Below are 17,609 nucleotides of genomic sequence, written 5' to 3' on the forward strand. Positions count from 1 at the left end.
CGGGGCCTCGGTGCGCTTGGGGCCCGCTTCGCGGGCCAGGTTTAGCCCATCGGTCGAAATCCTGGAAATCGACCCTGGATGTGTCGAATTCCTGGAAATCGACTCAAGCCGGAAACGGAACCTCCCTCCCCGGGTGCTACCATGGCGGTGTTCTCGGCCCCGCTTCGCGGGGCCTCGGTGCGCTTGGGGCCCGCTTCGCGGGCCAGGTTTAGCCCATCGGTCGAAATCCTGGAAATCGACCCTGGATGTGTCGAATTCCTGGAAATCGACTCAAGCCGGGAACGGAGCCTCCCTCCCCGGGTGCTACCATGGCGGTGTTCTCGGCCCCGCTTCGCGGGGCCTCGGTGCGCTTGGGGCCCGCTTCGAGGGCCAGGTTTAGCCCATCGGTCGCATTCCTGGAATTCGACCTCGTTCCTCCAGGTTGAATTCCTGGAATTCGACCTAGCGGGCAGGTTAACCGATCGGTAGGAATCCTGGAAATGAACCTCGGTCCTCCAGGTTGAATTCCTGGAATTCGACCTAGCGGGCAGGTTAACCGATCGGTAGCAATCCTGGAAATGAACCTCGGTCCTCCAGGTTGAATTCCTGGAATTCGACCTAGTGGGCAGGTTAACCGATCGGTAGGAATCCTGGAAATGAACCTCGGTTGTTTTGCGGTTGTTTTCCTGGAAATGGACTTAACCGGGGGACGGAATCGGAACCACCCACCCCGGCCCGGTGCTCTCGGCCCGGCTTCGCGGGGCAGGTTTAGCCCATCGGTAGCTTTCCTGGAAATGGACTTCGAACCACCCACCCCGGCCCGGTGCTCTCGGCCCGGCTTCGCGGGGCAGGTTTAGCCCATCGGTAGCTTTCCTGGAAATGGACTTCGAACCACCCACCCCGGCCCGGTGCTCTCGGCCCGGCTTCGCGGGGCAGGTTTAGCCCATCGGTAGCATTCCTGGAAATCGACTTCGGAGGTCAGGTTTAGCCCATCGGTAGCTTTCATGGAAGTTGACCTCGGTCCTCCAGGTTGAATTCCTGGAATTCGACCTACCTGGCAGGTTAACCGATCGGTAGGAATCCTGGAAATGAACCTCGGTTGTTTGGGGTTGGTTTCCTGGAAATGGACTTAACCGGGGGACAGAATCGGAACCACCCACCCCGGACCGGTGCTCTCGGCCCGGATTCGCGGGGCAGGTTTAGCCCATCGGTAGCATTCCTGGAAATCGACTTCGAACCACCCACCACCGGCCGGTGCTCTCGGCCCGGCTTCGCGGGGCAGGTTTATCCCATCGGTAGCATTCCTGGAAATCGACTTCGAACCACCCACCACCGGCCGGTGCTCTCGGCCCGGCTTCGCGGGGCAGGTTTAGCCCATCGGTAGCATTCCTGGAAATCGACTTCGAACCACCCACCACCGGCCGGTGCTCTCGGCCCGGCTTCGCGGGGCAGGTTTAGCCCATCGGTAGCATTCCTGGAAATCGACTTCGGAGGTCAGGTTTAGCCCATCGGTAGCTTTCATGGAAGTTGACCTCGGTCCTCCAGGTTGAATTCCTGGAATTCGACCTACCTGGCAGGTTAACCGATCGGTAGGAATCCTGGAAATGAACCTCGGTTGTTTGGGGTTGGTTTCCTGGAAATGGACTTAACCGGGGGACAGAATCGGAACCACCCACCCCGGACCGGTGCTCTCGGCCCGGATTCGCGGGGCAGGTTTAGCCCATCGGTAGCATTCCTGGAAATCGACTTCGAACCACCCACCACCGGCCGGTGCTCTCGGCCCGGCTTCGCGGGGCAGGTTTATCCCATCGGTAGCATTCCTGGAAATCGACTTCGAACCACCCACCACCGGCCGGTGCTCTCGGCCCGGCTTCGCGGGGCAGGTTTAGCCCATCGGTAGCATTCCTGGAAATCGACTTCGAACCACCCACCACCGGCCGGTGCTCTCGGCCCGGCTTCGCGGGGCAGGTTTAGCCCATCGGTAGCATTCCTGGAAATCGACTTCGGAGGTCAGGTTTAGCCCATCGGTAGCTTTCATGGAAGTTGACCTCGGTCCTCCAGGTTGAATTCCTGGAATTCGACCTACCTGGCAGGTTAACCGATCGGTAGGAATCCTGGAAATGAACCTCGGTTGTTTGGGGTTGGTTTCCTGGAAATGGACTTAACCGGGGGACAGAATCGGAACCACCCACCCCGGACCGGTGCTCTCGGCCCGGATTCTCGGGGCAGGTTTAGCCCATCGGTAGCATTCCTGGAAATCGACTTCGAACCACCCACCCCGGGCCGGTGCTCTCGGCCCGGATTCGCGGGGCAGGTTTAGCCCATCGGTAGCATTCCTGGAAATTGACTTCGAACCACCCCCCACCCGCCGGTGCTCTCGGCCCGGATTCGCGGGGCAGGTTTAGCCCATCGGTAGCATTCCTGGAAATCGACTTCGGAGGTCAGGTTTAGCCCATCGGTAGCTTTCATGGAAGTTGACCTCGGTCCTCCAGGTTGAATTCCTGGAATTCGACCTACCTGGCAGGTTAACCGATCGGTAGGAATCCTGGAAATGAACCTCGGTTGTTTGGGGTTGGTTTCCTGGAAATGGACTTAACCGGGGGACAGAATCGGAACCACCCACCCCGGACCGGTGCTCTCGGCCCGGATTCGCGGGGCAGGTTTAGCCCATCGGTAGCATTCCTGGAAATCGACTTCGAACCACCCACCACCGGCCGGTGCTCTCGGCCCGGATTCGCGGGGCAGGTTTAGCCCATCGGTAGCATTCCTGGAAATCGACTTCGAACCACCCCCCACCGGCCGGTACTCCCGGCCCGGCTTCGCGGGGCAGGTTTAGCCCATCGGTAGCATTCCTGGAAATCGACTTCGGAGGTCAGGTTTAGCTCATCGGTAGCTTTCATGGAAGTTGACCTCGGTCCTCCAGGTTGAATTCCTGGAATTCGACCTACCTGGCAGGTTAACCGATCGGTAGGAATCCTGGAAATGAACCTCGGTTTTTTGGGGTTGGTTTCCTGGAAATGGACTTAACCGGGGGACAGAATCGGAACCACCCACCCCGGACCGGTGCTCTCGGCCCGGATTCGCGGGGCAGGTTTAGCCCATCGGTAGCATTCCTGGAAATCGACTTCGAACCACCCCCCACCGGCCGGTGCTCTCGGCCCGGCTTCGCGGGGCAGGTTTAGCCCATCGGTAGCATTCCTGGAAATCGACTTCGAACCACCCCCCACCGGCCGGTGCTCTCGGCCCGGCTTCGCGGGGCAGGTTTAGCCCATCGGTAGCATTCCTGGAAATGGACCTTGGGGGTCAGGTTTAGCCCATCGGTCGGATTCCTGGAAGTTGACCTCGGTTGAGGTTGAATTCCTGGAATTCGACCTAGCGGGGCAGGTTAGCCGATCGGTAGGAATCCTGGAAATGAACCTCGGTTGGTTGGGGTTGGATTCCTGGAAATGGACCTGGGGGTCAGGTTAGCCGATCGGTAGGAATCCTGGAACTGGACCTTGGATGGGGGTTGGATTCCTGGAAATGGACTTAAGCGGGGGACGGAATCGGAACCACCCACCAGGCCGGTGCTCTCGGCCCCGCTTCGCGGGGCAGGTTTAGCCGATCGGTAGCAATCCTGGAACTGGACCTTGGTTGGGGGTTGGATTCCTGGAAATGGACTTCGCGGAGGCAGGTTAGCCGATCAGTTGAATCCTGGGACTGGACCTTGGTTGGGGCTCAATTCCTGAAAATGGACTCACTCAGGCTGGGAACGGAACCACCCACCTCGGGACGCAGGTTTAGCCCATAGGTAGGATTCCTGGAAATGGACTTAAGCGGGAAATGGAACCACCGACCCTGACACATTGTGAGAGGCATGCAGCATTGTCTTATGACATACAATGTAAAGAACCTGAAAGAAGACCCACCAGAACTCCAACATTCCAAATTAACTTTAATTTCCACATCTTTTGATCATCATTCGGACTTGGTTTCAAATGTTCTCAACACATAGTTCCAGCTCACGGCATAGCTGTCGAAATGCTGGTTGTTCAGCCACAATCTCCCGTATTCTTTTTTTCAGGACCAACTTTTCCTGGATCTCTCTTTCGAAGAGAGTTTTGACCATGGAATAAAATTGTGGTGTGCGTTTGAGTATTCTTCGTTGACCCTGAAAGACATAAAAACGACAAAAGTTTAATTTTAGGATTTCCACATTAGAGTCCCCCTCCGCAGCCCAAGTCTACTTACAGAATTATGATGACTGATTTTTTCTGGAAGTGTTGTTGGCTCTGAATTTGGTTTGGGAGATCTCTTTTGCTGTGTTTCGTTCCCTTTTTGGATGGAATTTGTCCTTTTTCTTTAACTTAATCTTCGTCATCCTCTTCTTCTTGCGGGACTTGAGAGTGTCAGTGGGATCACAATCCTAAGGACACAGTGTGTTATATTTTGCGGGTTAGGGTTAAGAAATATTACATGTCGGTGTATTACAATGACAGAATTACTTCCAGGAATTCTACTCACAAATTTCAAGCGCCGGACATGTTTTTTTACCAACAAGGCACGTTCCAATATCTGTTCCGCATCTTCCCAGTCACTGAGGTCAGACTATAGTACAAAAAGCAAAATAGAAGACATAGCTATGGGTCACAAGTTTAACAACAGGAGACATGGGACTTCCTGGATTTCACCTCAGCTTCCCTGCCTGTCTGTCACCAGAAAGGAAACAGTCATATTTTGGTGGCATGAAGCAGTGTTGCATTTGATTGAACCACTTCCAGGAATTCTACTCACCCGGTGCAGGGAGGAGACCTTCTGTGTTAAGGGCAGGGAGACTTCTTGTGTTAAGGGAAAGACAGTTTGTTCCATGACGTCCATCTCATCTTCGTCTTCAGTCATGTACATCTATACAACGACAAAATACAATTTGGAAGCCATGGCAATGGGGGGAACTTCCACAATAGTGACATGGGACTTCCTGGATATCACCTCAATTACTCCAATGTGTACCTTTTTTTCCTCGGACTGTGGAGTAGAGACGAGATCCCCGGGCTCCCTTGAAAGTTGCCATCCAGCCCCCACATTCTGCTCAGACCTGTTCACGTCTTTGATAGTTCTCAGCGGGGAGGCCTGTGTTAATGGCACTGAGACCTCCTGTGTTAAAGGCTCGAAAGGTTCTTCCGGGGACTCCTCCTCGCTGCAAATCAAGTCCACCTATACAAAAACAAAAAACAATGTATAATACATGGGTGTGGGTCATGTCTTCCACAATAGCGACACAGAACTTACTGGGGGCTGGAGTGAGTGCTCCGTAGAATTCCTGGAACTGGACCTTGGTTTGGGGTCAAATTCCAGGAACTGGACTGGGTTTGGGGGTCCAATTCCAGGAACCGGGCATAGGCGAGGCCGGTGTGCTCGGCCCCGCTGCGCGGGGCCTCGCGGGGGCTAGCTACGCTTGGGTCCCGCTCCGCACAGTTCCGGGAACTGGACTTTGGTTGAGGGTCCAATTCCAGGAACTGGACTTTGGTTGGGGGTCCAATTCCAGGAACCGGGCGCGGACGGGGGAACGAAGCAGCGACCACGCGACGCGACGCTTCGCGGGGCTTCAACACGCAAGGGGCCCGCCTCGGAGGCCAGGGAAAAGCTATCGGCTATCGGTAGATTTCTAGAACTGTACCTTGGTTGTGGACGAATTCTTGGAGCGGGAACTCGCTTGAGATTTGAATTCCTGAAACCGGACTCTTTTCCCCCAAAGGCCACGCACATTTCCAGGAACTCACCTCACTCATCCTTGGAACCTGCAGCGGCGCTTTCTTGTGCTTGCCCTCACACTTCGATGCGAATGAATGGGGGTTGGACAAACGCAGGCTTAAATAGTCTGGTGTTGGTGATGTCACGGTACTGCAGCCAATCACCTTCCTATTGTCCAAAGGCACCTCCTTCCCACACACAAACACTAACAATTACCCAGTCAAGCGACATCTTGTGGTGAAAGCAAAAACTGCGTGACTCAGAAAAGCTTTCTTGAACAAACAGACTTTTATTTTATGATTTTGTAGTGTGAAAGTATGAGTATGACGATGAGGTACACCATTCCAAAGAGGCACATAATAGATATGTAGATGAGGCACATGTGCTGTGTAAACTCCCATCCGCTCTCATAACATCGCCAAGTCAATCTAGATAGAAAAAGTTGTTTAAACAAACTAAACGCAATTCACTGAGTAGTGTTTTGCCTCAGATTGAGTTACAAATATGAACGCATCTTTCCGGGAATTACACGTCATCTTTAAGGAATTACATGTCATCTTTAAGGAATTGCGCGTCATTTTTAAGGAATTGCATGTCATCTTTAAGGAATTACATGTCGTCTTTAAGGAATTACATGTCGTCTTTAAGGAATTACATGTCGTCTTTAAGGAATTACATGTCATCTTTAAGGAATTGCGCGTCATTTTTAAGGAATTGCATGTCATCTTTAAGGAATTACATGTCATCTTTAAGGAATTGCGCGCCATTTTTAAGGAATTGCGCGCCATTTTTAAGGAATTTCACGTCATCTTTAAGGAATTACACATCATCTTTAAGTAATTTAGGTTGCCATGCTGGATGTAGACATTGCCAACTTACCCTTGACTTGTTTCCATTGCCATGTTCATTTGGGGCTCCAGTGCAGTGAGCACAATGCTCGGGATCCATTGTGGAGGTGTCTCATCTGTCAAGAGACCCCATGATTTTTTTTTGCAAGTGCACATGCAAAGAAAGCTATTCGAAAATATCATGCCTTGCTGGTCATAATCAGGAGGAGGACTTCCCAGATATTGACCCATCCTTTTTTCCGCTTTCCGCCTTGCTCGCTTGACTTCTGAAGGCGGCACTGAGAGCGACTGCTTTTATAGACTCAGCCCAGCCTTGCAACTGGCCATTGACCAATCACTGCGAAGGGGGTGTAACGGTAACGCCCACCATAAAAAAAAACCCCAAACTAACCCATCCAAGTCAATTTCCAGGTTGCCTACATATAATTCCACAATTTCGACACAGTCAAGCTGTACCATCTGTTAACTGTAGAGGATGGCTAGTGTGGGTCAAATCTGACTACATCTTGGCTGAACCCATACCCAGGTCCACTTCCTGGAACTGGACCTGGGTATTTAGGCGCTTCGGGCCCGCTTCGCGGGCCAGGTGGAGCCCATCGGTAGCATTCCTGGAATTCGACCGAAGGGGAGCTTGACCCACCAAACCCGGGAAGAACCATGCCGGTGTTCTCGGCCCCGCTCCGCGGGGCCTCGGTGCGCTTGGGGCCCGCTTCGCGGACCAGGTCGAGCCCATCGGTAGCATTCCTGGAATTCGACCTCGGTCCAGGTTGAATTCCTGGAATTCGACCGAAGGGGAGCTTGACCCACCAAACCCGGGAAGAACCATGCCGGTGTTCTCGGCCCCGCTCCGCGGGGCCTCGGTGCGCTTCGGGCCCGCTTCGCGGGCCATGTGGAGCCCATCAGTAGCATTCCTGGAATTCGACCTCGGTCCAGGTTGAATTCCTGGAATTCGACCGAAGGGGAGCTTGACCCACCAAACCCGGGATGAAACATGCCGGTGTTCTCGGCCCCGCTCCGCGGGGCCTCGGTGCGCTTGGGGCCCGCTTCGCGGACCAGGTCGAGCCCATCGGTAGCATTCCTGGAATTCGACCTCGGTCCAGGTTGAATTCCTGGAATTCGACCGAAGGGGAGCTTGACCCACCAAACCCGGGAAGAACCATGCCGGTGTTCTCGGCCCCGCTCCGCGGGGCCTCGGTGCGCTTCGGGCCCGCTTCGCGGGCCATGTGGAGCCCATCAGTAGCATTCCTGGAATTCGACCTCGGTCCAGGTTGAATTCCTGGAATTCGACCGAAGGGGAGCTTGACCCACCAAACCCGGGATGAAACATGCCGGTGTTCTCGGCCCCGCTCCGCGGGGCCTCGGTGCGCTTGGGGCCCGCTTCGCGGGCCAGGTTTAGCCCATCGGTAGCATTCCTGGAAGTTGACCTCGCTCCAGGTTGAATTCCTGGAATTCGACCGAAGGGGAGCTTGACCCACCAAACCCGGGAAGAACCATGCCGGTGTTCATTGAAACTGGACCTGGGTATGGGTTAATTCCCGATAGGCGACTTAATCCCGCGGGCTACCAGGGGGACTTTTAGCCTACGGGTTATATTCCTGGAATCCGACGCGTACACTTCCCGGACCCCGACCTGTACAATTCCCGGAACCCGACTTGTACAATTCCAGGACCCCGACTCGTACAATTCCTGGACTGCGACACGTACGATTCCTGGACCCCGACCTGTACAATTCCTGGACCACGACCTGTACAATTCCCGGAACCCGACTTGTACAATTCCTGGACCGCGACCCGTACAATTCCCGGAATCCGACCGGTACCATTCCCGGAATCCGACTGTACAATTCCAGGAATCAGACCGGTACCATTCCCGGAATCCGACTGTACAATTCCCGGAATCAGACCGGTACCATTCCCGGAATCCGACTGTACAATTCCAGGAATCAGACCGGTCTCGTTCCCGGAATCCGACCGTACAATTCCAGGAATCAGACCGGTACCATTCCCGGAATCCGACTGTACAATTCCCGGAATCCGACTGTACAATTCCCGGAATCAGACCGGTACCATTCCCGGAATCAGACTGTACAATTCCCGGAATCAGACCGGTACCATTCCCGGAATCAGACTGTACAATTCCAGGAATCCGACCGGTACCATTCCCGGAATCCGACCGTACAATTCCCGGAATCAGACCGGTACCATTCCCGGAATCCGACCGTACAATTCCCGGAATCAGACCGGTACCATTCCCGGAATCCGACCCGTAACATTCCCGGAATCCGACCCGTACCATTCCCGGAATCCGACTGTATAATTCCAGGAATCCGACCGGTACCATTCCCGGAATCCGACCGTACAATTCCCGGAATCTGACCGGTACCATTCCCGGAATCCGACCGTACCATTCCCGGAATCCGACCAGTATCATTCCCGGAATCCGACCCGTACCATTCCCGGAATCCGACCCGTACAATTCCCGGAATCCGACCGGCTCACACGCGACACCTGGTGTCCGTTTAGCGGAACCGCACCCGAGTTTTTTCAAACGGCTTTAAAAAATGCTCAGAGGTAGAAAAAAATTAAACTAAAGGCGCTTCCGACACCTGCGAATTTAGGAGCATCCGCCGGATTTTTCCCCGTTCCGATCGGCCGCCGTTTTGACCGAATTCCGGAATCGCGACGCACCGCCGCCGCGGTTCCAACTGCCGCGCGGGAGTTATCCCCCCGCCATTCAAAGTCAATGGAGTGCGAGCTAGCACACTGGCTAACTTCCAAATCGCATTCCAGCTTCCCATAGACCGCCATGCATTAGGCTTCCGCAAAAGCGACGCGCTTCCAGGCTCGGAGCGCCCGGGGGCTAACCCTAACCCTAACCGAAAAACGTGCCAAATGCACAGAATTATTCCAAAAACAACCGAAATAAGCGAAAACTACAAAACCGCCACCATTTTTGTAGTCCCGAGGTAGACACGTGGCCCCCACGCCCAGCGACAGCGCCCTCTGCTGTCGCGGGTGGCTTGGGCTTGATGACATCATTCATCCCGTTCGCGACAGTCTACGACGTAAATAAGCCATTAAAATTCCCTGGATGAGTTTATTTCACAAAAGACAGTTGAAAGAATTAATCATTAAGTTTAATGACAACCGAAAAACGTGCCAAATGCACAGAATTATTCCAAAAACAACCGAAATAAGCGAAAACTACAAATTCGCCGCCATTTTTGTAGTCCCGAGGTAGACACGTGGCCCCCACGCCCAGCGACAGCGCCCTCTGCTGTCGCGGGTGGCTTGGGCTTGATGACGTCATTCATCCCGTTCGCGGCAGTCTACGACGTAAATAAGCCATTAAAATTCCCTGGATGAGGTTATTTCACAAAAGACAGTTGAAAGAATGAATCATTAAGTCAACTGACAACCGAAAAACGTGCCAAATGCACAGAATTATTCCAAAAACAACCGAAATAAGCGAAAACTACAAATCCGCCGCCATTTTTGTAGTCCCGAGGTAGACACGTGGCCCCCACGCCCAGCGACAGCGCCCTCTGCTGTCGCGGGTGGCTTGGGCTTGATGACATCATTCATCCCGTTCGCGGCAGTCTACGACGTAAATAAGCCATTAAAATTCCCTGGATGAGTTTATTTCACAAAAGACAGTTGAAAGAATTAATCATTAAGTTTAATGACAACCGAAAAACGTGCCAAATGCACAGAATTATTCCAAAAACAACCGAAATAAGCGAAAACTACAAAACCGCCACCATTTTTGTAGTCCCGAGGTAGACACGTGGCCCCCACGCCCAGCGACAGCGCCCTCTGCTGTCGCGGGTGGCTTGGGCTTGATGACATCATTCATCCCGTTCGCGACAGTCTACGACGTAAATAAGCCATTAAAATTCCCTGGATGAGTTTATTTCACAAAAGACAGTTGAAAGAATTAATCATTAAGTTTAATGACAACCGAAAAACGTGTCAAATGCACAGAATTATTCCAAAAACAACCGAAATAGGTCGCTTGCACATGTCGTCACTTCCGCCTCGGATTTCTCGTAGTCGCCATGCTGGGTGGCCTCCATTTACGTAGCGATTCGGTCTAACACGTATCTATCACGTTTGTTTTCTGCGTTTAAAATGGTACATTGTTGCTGCATCGTTGGCCGTTCGAACAAAGCCAAGGGGGAAAATGGTCGGTCTTTTTTCCGAATTCCGAAAATAATTAGGAACCAGGGCCTGGAGACAGAGGAGTGCGGACTCCGGAGGGAAGTCGTTACTTTGGGCTCGTGTGTGCAGCGATCACTTTGTGAGCGGTAAGCTTGTTTACCTTTATTTAATGCATGAGGATTAATAACGTTTCGACCGCCCATATATGGGCAAGTTGCTTATGTTTTGGATTCATGAGCAAGCAAGTTCGGTAGTACAAGCTGGCTAGCGGACGTTAGCCGAAAGCTAACATCGAACATTTTCACCCAAGTAGTGCCAGTGCAAAGTGTTTACTGCTGAAATTGGATTGATTAGTCTTGGGCTTTTAATGCCGATAACATGTTTTTTGGTGGCAAAATGTAAACTTGGAAAAAAAAGAGACAGAAGGGGCTGATGCAAGAAAACAGAGCCCCGGTAGCCTACACATCATGCTAAAGAACTTATTCACGGCCACCCTACTGCGGTAAAATAACCAGTCTTTCCATATTTTATTTGTTTATATATTTGTTTATTTTAACAGGTCGCCCTGCGCCCGTTTTTCTGTCCAATCATCCCGACTGGGCTCCAACATTAAAGTTGGGTCCCAAGTTACAACATCTATGTCTCAGCCCAGTCGGTGCCAAGATATGAACGTGCACAGGAGAGACAAGCAAAGAAAAGACGACTCGAAGTGGCAGAGATTGTTGCAGTTATGCAGCCAGATGGCTCCAGTAACCTGTACCCTCAAGTACTGCTGACATCATTGACTCTGGTATGCCACTCAGAATTCATTACATGATATATTGTATGCATGAGTGAATGTATGTGTTTGTTTGTGTGTGTACACGCACCTTATATTTTAGAGACATTTGGAAGTGTTTATAGAAATAAGTATTTGCCTGTAGCAATGTTCATACATTAAAAAATGCAACAAAATGTGTACATTTCTTTTACACTGACAAAAAAAACTACTACATTACTATATTAAACCTATTACTGGTACCGTATTTTTTTGTGATTTTTTTCTTTAGGGATCTCATGCCACACCGACTTGATTGCCAATGACATGATGGAAACGAAGGCGAGCATCAAAGCATTGGAGGAGGACAACATGCGACTGTTTGGCGCTAATAAAGGCAGCGTTTATACAAATTCTATTGTTGGGTTTGTTTACAAAGCTATACATAATACAAATGACAGGATTTGACTCAATGTGCAATATGGTCCCTCTTAAAGTAATGGCATAAATCTCTATTATTTCTAAAAGCACAAAAAATGAAGTGAATAATGATTAGATGTAGTAATTTCAGGGTTAAAAATTGAACTTTAATTAATGTAGTTTATTTTAGCACAGGTGCCTACCATCCTGAGATGACGGTATGATGTAATGTTGATGGGGTACGCAATGACTTTCATTATGCTATGTACAGAGGAAAAAGTTGCTCTCTTTTAAATTTGTTTAATGTAAGACAAGTACCAGTACTGTGTTACAGTTTTCCCAATAATCCTTGTTTCACACTTGTCACAAAACCACTGTCCTTTTGGCAGTCTAGATTGGCACACTTTAAGTGATATAATTTGATTTTACAATCTGCTGCAGCACAAAAAAACTACTTTATTCCGCATCTTTGAAGTACATGAGCAAGTGGTAGGTGACAGCGGCTGAGCAGGAACACTGGAAGTCCACTGCTGATCTAGTAAATGCTCTCCCGAGCAGTTCAGGTAAGGAGGGGACTTTGGGGAAAAAAAAACTCTGGCTTTTCCAACTGGCCAAAACGAGCGATCTGGGTGGACTCGCTCAATCACACTTTGTCCACACCACAAAGTCGCAGAAGTCCGTCCAGTTAAACTCATCTGTGCCTGAATCTGAAAATATTACAAACATTGTAATGAAAATATGAAACATAGAATTAAATAAACTACAAAAAGTAAAGCCATACATACCTGGTAATAATATTGGTGTTGTCGTGACAAGTGATGGGAATTGTTGCCATCCGGCACCAGACAGAAATTGGGTGTTGTGACAGCCTCCTTAACCGTGAGATCATAAGAAAAGCTGTCAGTATGCTCAGTAGTTACCATGAACACGTTTTATTGTACTGGAAACTGAAACTAAAAATACGTCCTCTGAGAGTGGTTAACCTTAACCATTTAGAATAAGTTGATTAAGTACCATGTAACTAGTGAAAGGGTAGCATTAAATTTAATTAAGCCACGGGGAGGCTGTGCATAGTTACTTTTTATTCTTATACGCTCTGCCATATTTGCCTGTTATAAAATTGTTAGAAAAACCACATCAGGTAAACCTAGCTGTGCATGTAAACACAATGATAACAGGAAGCCTGAGAACAAATCAACATTTTTGTGTGCAGAATTACCAACACCATGTGGTTTACTTACGTGCAACAGCAACCGTTTCTTCTGATGCGATGTTAAAGTTTACACTCTGTATCCACCCGCTTACAAAATAATTGTAAGCCTCCAGGGATTTGTTGGCGTGTTATGGAGCATGTTGTCAACACGAGGTAGGGAAAGATGTCCAGAGATGTCACATTTGGCCAGCAAGCTTTCTCCGTCAAAAAAAAAATCACCCTTGGTCAGGACGTAATTAGGATCAATCCCACCACACAGAGACACCTTCTGCCTGTATCGTTGTTTTTGATCTTCCGGTAAATCGTGAAAATACTGCGAAAATTACATCAGGTTGATAAGCTCTACCGTGTAACTCGCGAGTGTACCTTGTGAACCGGCGGACACCCAATATGGCGCCCGAAGGAAAAACTCCCATGATGCATTACGATGTGCAAGCGACCTATAAGCGAAAACTACAAATCCGCCACCATTTTTGTATTCCCGAGGGAGACACGTGGCGTTCAAGCCCAGCGACAGCGCCCTCTGCTGTCGCGGATGGCTTGGGCTTGATGACATCATTCATCATTTCACAAAAGACAGTTGAAAGAATGAATCATTAAGTCAACTGACAACCGAAAAACGTGCCAAATGCACAGAATTATTCCAAAAACAACCGAAATAAGCGAAAACTACAAATCCGCCGCCATTTTTGTAGTCCCGAGGTAGACACGTGGCCCCCACGCCCAGCGACAGCGCCCTCTGCTGTCGCGGGTGGCTTGGGCTTGATGACGTCATTCATCCCGTTCGCGGCAGTCTACGACGTAAATAAGCCATTAAAATTCCCTGGATGAGGTTATTTCACAAAAGACAGTTGAAAGAATTAATCATTAAGTTTAATGACAACCGAAAAACGTGCCAAATGCACAGAATTATTCCAAAAACAACCGAAATAAGCGAAAACTACAAATCCGCCGCCATTTTTGTAGTCCCGAGGTAGACACGTGGCCCCCACGCCCAGCGACAGCGCCCTCTGCTGTCGCGGGTGGCTTGGGCTTGATGACATCATTCATCCAGTTCGCGGCAGTCTACGACGTAAATAAGCCATTAAAATTCCCTGGATGAGTTTATTTCACAAAAGACAGTTGAAAGAATGAATCATTAAGTCAACTGACAACCGAAAAACGTGCCAAATGCACAGCATTATTCCAAAAACAACCGAAATAAGCGAAAACTACAAAACCGCCACCATTTTTGTAGTCCCGAGGTAGACACGTGGCCCCCACGCCCAGCGACAGCGCCCTCTGCTGTCGCGGGTGGCTTGGGCTTGATGACATCATTCATCCCGTTCGCGGCAGTCTACGACGTAAATAAGCCATTAAAATTCCCTGGATGAGTTTATTTCACAAAAGACAGTTGAAAGAATTAATCATTAAGTTTAATGACAACCGAAAAACGTGCCAAATGCACAGAATTATTCCAAAAACAACCGAAATAAGCGAAAACTACAAATCCGCCGCCATTTTTGTAGTCCCGAGGTAGACACGTGGCCCCCACGCCCAGCGACAGCGCCCTCTGCTGTCGCGGGTGGCTTGGGCTTGATGACGTCATTCATCCCGTTCGCGGCAGTCTACGACGTAAATAAGCCATTAAAATTCCCTGGATGAGGTTATTTCACAAAAGACAGTTGAAAGAATTAATCATTAAGTTTAATGACAACCGAAAAACGTGCCAAATGCACAGAATTATTCCAAAAACAACCGAAATAAGCGAAAACTACAAATCCGCCGCCATTTTTGTAGTCCCGAGGTAGACACGTGGCCCCCACGCCCAGCGACAGCGCCCTCTGCTGTCGCGGGTGGCTTGGGCTTGATGACATCATTCATCCAGTTCGCGGCAGTCTACGACGTAAATAAGCCATTAAAATTCCCTGGATGAGTTTATTTCACAAAAGACAGTTGAAAGAATGAATCATTAAGTCAACTGACAACCGAAAAACGTGCCAAATGCACAGCATTATTCCAAAAACAACCGAAATAAGCGAAAACTACAAAACCGCCACCATTTTTGTAGTCCCGAGGTAGACACGTGGCCCCCACGCCCAGCGACAGCGCCCTCTGCTGTCGCGGGTGGCTTGGGCTTGATGACATCATTCATCCCGTTCGCGGCAGTCTACGACGTAAATAAGCCATTAAAATTCCCTGGATGAGTTTATTTCACAAAAGACAGTTGAAAGAATTAATCATTAAGTTTAATGACAACCGAAAAACGTGCCAAATGCACAGAATTATTCCAAAAACAACCGAAATAAGCGAAAACTACAAATCCGCCGCCATTTTTGTAGTCCCGAGGTAGACACGTGGCCCCCACGCCCAGCGACAGCGCCCTCTGCTGTCGCGGGTGGCTTGGGCTTGATGACGTCATTCATCCCGTTCGCGGCAGTCTACGACGTAAATAAGCCATTAAAATTCCCTGGATGAGGTTATTTCACAAAAGACAGTTGAAAGAATGAATCATTAAGTCAACTGACAACCGAAAAACGTGCCAAATGCACAGCATTATTCCAAAAACAACCGAAATAAGCGAAAACTACAAAACCGCCACCATTTTTGTAGTCCCGAGGTAGACACGTGGCCCCCACGCCCAGCGACAGCGCCCTCTGCTGTCGCGGGTGGCTTGGGCTTGATGACATCATTCATCCCGTTCGCGACAGTCTACGACGTAAATAAGCCATTAAAATTCCCTGGATGAGTTTATTTCACAAAAGACAGTTGAAAGAATTAATCATTAAGTTTAATGACAACCGAAAAACGTGCCAAATGCACAGAATTATTCCAAAAACAACCGAAATAAGCGAAAACTACAAATTCGCCGCCATTTTTGTAGTCCCGAGGTAGACACGTGGCCCCCACGCCCAGCGACAGCGCCCTCTGCTGTCGCGGGTGGCTTGGGCTTGATGACGTCATTCATCCCGTTCGCGGCAGTCTACGACGTAAATAAGCCATTAAAATTCCCTGGATGAGGTTATTTCACAAAAGACAGTTGAAAGAATGAATCATTAAGTCAACTGACAACCGAAAAACGTGCCAAATGCACAGAATTATTCCAAAAACAACCGAAATAAGCGAAAACTACAAATCCGCCGCCATTTTTGTAGTCCCGAGGTAGACACGTGGCCCCCACGCCCAGCGACAGCGCCCTCTGCTGTCGCGGGTGGCTTGGGCTTGATGACATCATTCATCCCGTTCGCGGCAGTCTACGACGTAAATAAGCCATTAAAATTCCCTGGATGAGTTTATTTCACAAAAGACAGTTGAAAGAATTAATCATTAAGTTTAATGACAACCGAAAAACGTGCCAAATGCACAGAATTATTCCAAAAACAACCGAAATAAGCGAAAACTACAAAACCGCCACCATTTTTGTAGTCCCGAGGTAGACACGTGGCCCCCACGCCCAGCGACAGCGCCCTCTGCTGTCGCGGGTGGCTTGGGCTTGATGACATCATTCATCCCGTTCGCGACAGTCTACGACGTAAATAAGCCATTAAAATTCCCTGGATGAGTTTATTTCACAAAAGACAGTTGAAAGAATTAATCATTAAGTTTAATGACAACCGAAAAACGTGTCAAATGCACAGAATTATTCCAAAAACAACCGAAATAAGCGAAAACTACAAATCCGCCACCATTTTTGTATTCCCGAGGGAGACACGTGGCGTTCAAGCCCAGCGACAGCGCCCTCTGCTGTCGCGGATGGCTTGGGCTTGATGACATCATTCATCCCGTTCGCGGCAGTCTACGACGTAAATAAGCCATTAAAATTCCCTGGATGAGTTTATTTCACAAAAGACAGTTGAAAGAATTAATCATTAAGTTTAATGACAACCGAAAAACGTGCCAAATGCACAGAATTATTCCAAAAACAACCGAAATAAGCGAAAACTACAAATCCGCCGCCATTTTTGTAGTCCCGAGGTAGACACGTGGCCCCCACGCCCAGCGACAGCGCCCTCTGCTGTCGCGGGTGGCTTGGGCTTGATGACGTCATTCATCCCGTTCGCGGCAGTCTACGACGTAAATAAGCCATTAAAATTCCCTGGATGAGGTTATTTCACAAAAGACAGTTGAAAGAATGAATCATTAAGTCAACTGACAACCGAAAAACGTGCCAAATGCACAGAATTATTCCAAAAACAACCGAAATAAGCGAAAACTACAAAACCGCCGCCATTTTTGTAGTCCCGAGGTAGACACGTGGCCCCCACGCCCAGCGACAGCGCCCTCTGCTGTCGCGGGTGGCTTGGGCTTGATGACATCATTCATCCCGTTCGCGGCAGTCTACGACGTAAATAAGCCATTAAAATTCCCTGGATGAGTTTATTTCACAAAAGAGAGTTGAAAGAATTAATCATTAAGTTTAATGACAACCGAAAAACGTGTCAAATGCACAGAATTATTCCAAAAACAACCGAAATAAGCGAAAACTACAAATCCGCCACCATTTTTGTATTCCCGAGGGAGA

At 49.5% G+C, this 17,609-nt stretch overlaps 1 protein-coding gene and 1 long non-coding RNA gene across 3 annotated transcripts; one reads left to right on the forward strand and one right to left on the reverse strand.

Annotated features, from left to right (window-relative positions):
* Positions 1–3,896: 3,896 nt before the first annotated feature.
* LOC144010661 (uncharacterized) lies at positions 3,897–6,919 on the reverse strand. Of its 2 annotated transcripts, XM_077511074.1 has the most exons (7): positions 6,589–6,919; positions 5,739–5,897; positions 4,969–5,172; positions 4,753–4,863; positions 4,483–4,566; positions 4,210–4,384; positions 3,897–4,129 (listed from the first exon to the last, which is right to left on the reverse strand). In XM_077511074.1, exons 1-6 carry the CDS (start codon positions 6,655–6,657, stop codon positions 4,214–4,216), a joined length of 798 nt encoding a protein of 265 aa, XP_077367200.1. In that variant the 5' UTR covers positions 6,658–6,919; the 3' UTR covers positions 3,897–4,129; positions 4,210–4,213. The 2 variants fall into 2 exon arrangements, 1 of the variants encoding a protein (XP_077367200.1); XR_013281282.1 differs by lacking the exon at positions 3,897–4,129 and having other exon boundaries at positions 4,343–4,384; positions 4,483–4,663.
* Positions 6,920–10,874: 3,955 nt separating this feature from the next.
* Positions 10,875–11,888, forward strand: LOC144010413 (uncharacterized). The gene is made up of 2 exons (XR_013281202.1): positions 10,875–11,508; positions 11,768–11,888. It is a non-coding gene; the product is annotated as an uncharacterized LOC144010413 (long non-coding RNA).
* The last annotated feature ends 5,721 nt before the right edge of the window (positions 11,889–17,609 follow it).

Source organism: Festucalex cinctus, chromosome 21 (assembly GCF_051991245.1).
Source record: "Festucalex cinctus isolate MCC-2025b chromosome 21, RoL_Fcin_1.0, whole genome shotgun sequence".
NCBI classification, from domain to species: domain Eukaryota; kingdom Metazoa; phylum Chordata; class Actinopteri; order Syngnathiformes; family Syngnathidae; genus Festucalex; species Festucalex cinctus.

Excerpts from the sequence above, each read along its gene's own strand:
- LOC144010661 (XM_077511074.1), bottom strand. The coding sequence starts at position 6,657 with ATGGATCCCGAGCATTGTGCTCACTGCACTGGAGCCCCAAATGAACAT. Across the intron at positions 4,567-4,752 it reads AGGTCTCCTCCCTGCACCGG|TCTGACCTCAGTGACTGGGA; the intron begins GTGAGTAGAATT and ends TTTGTACTATAG. Across the intron at positions 4,385-4,482 it reads ATGTCCGGCGCTTGAAATTT|GATTGTGATCCCACTGACAC; the intron begins GTGAGTAGAATT and ends CTGTGTCCTTAG.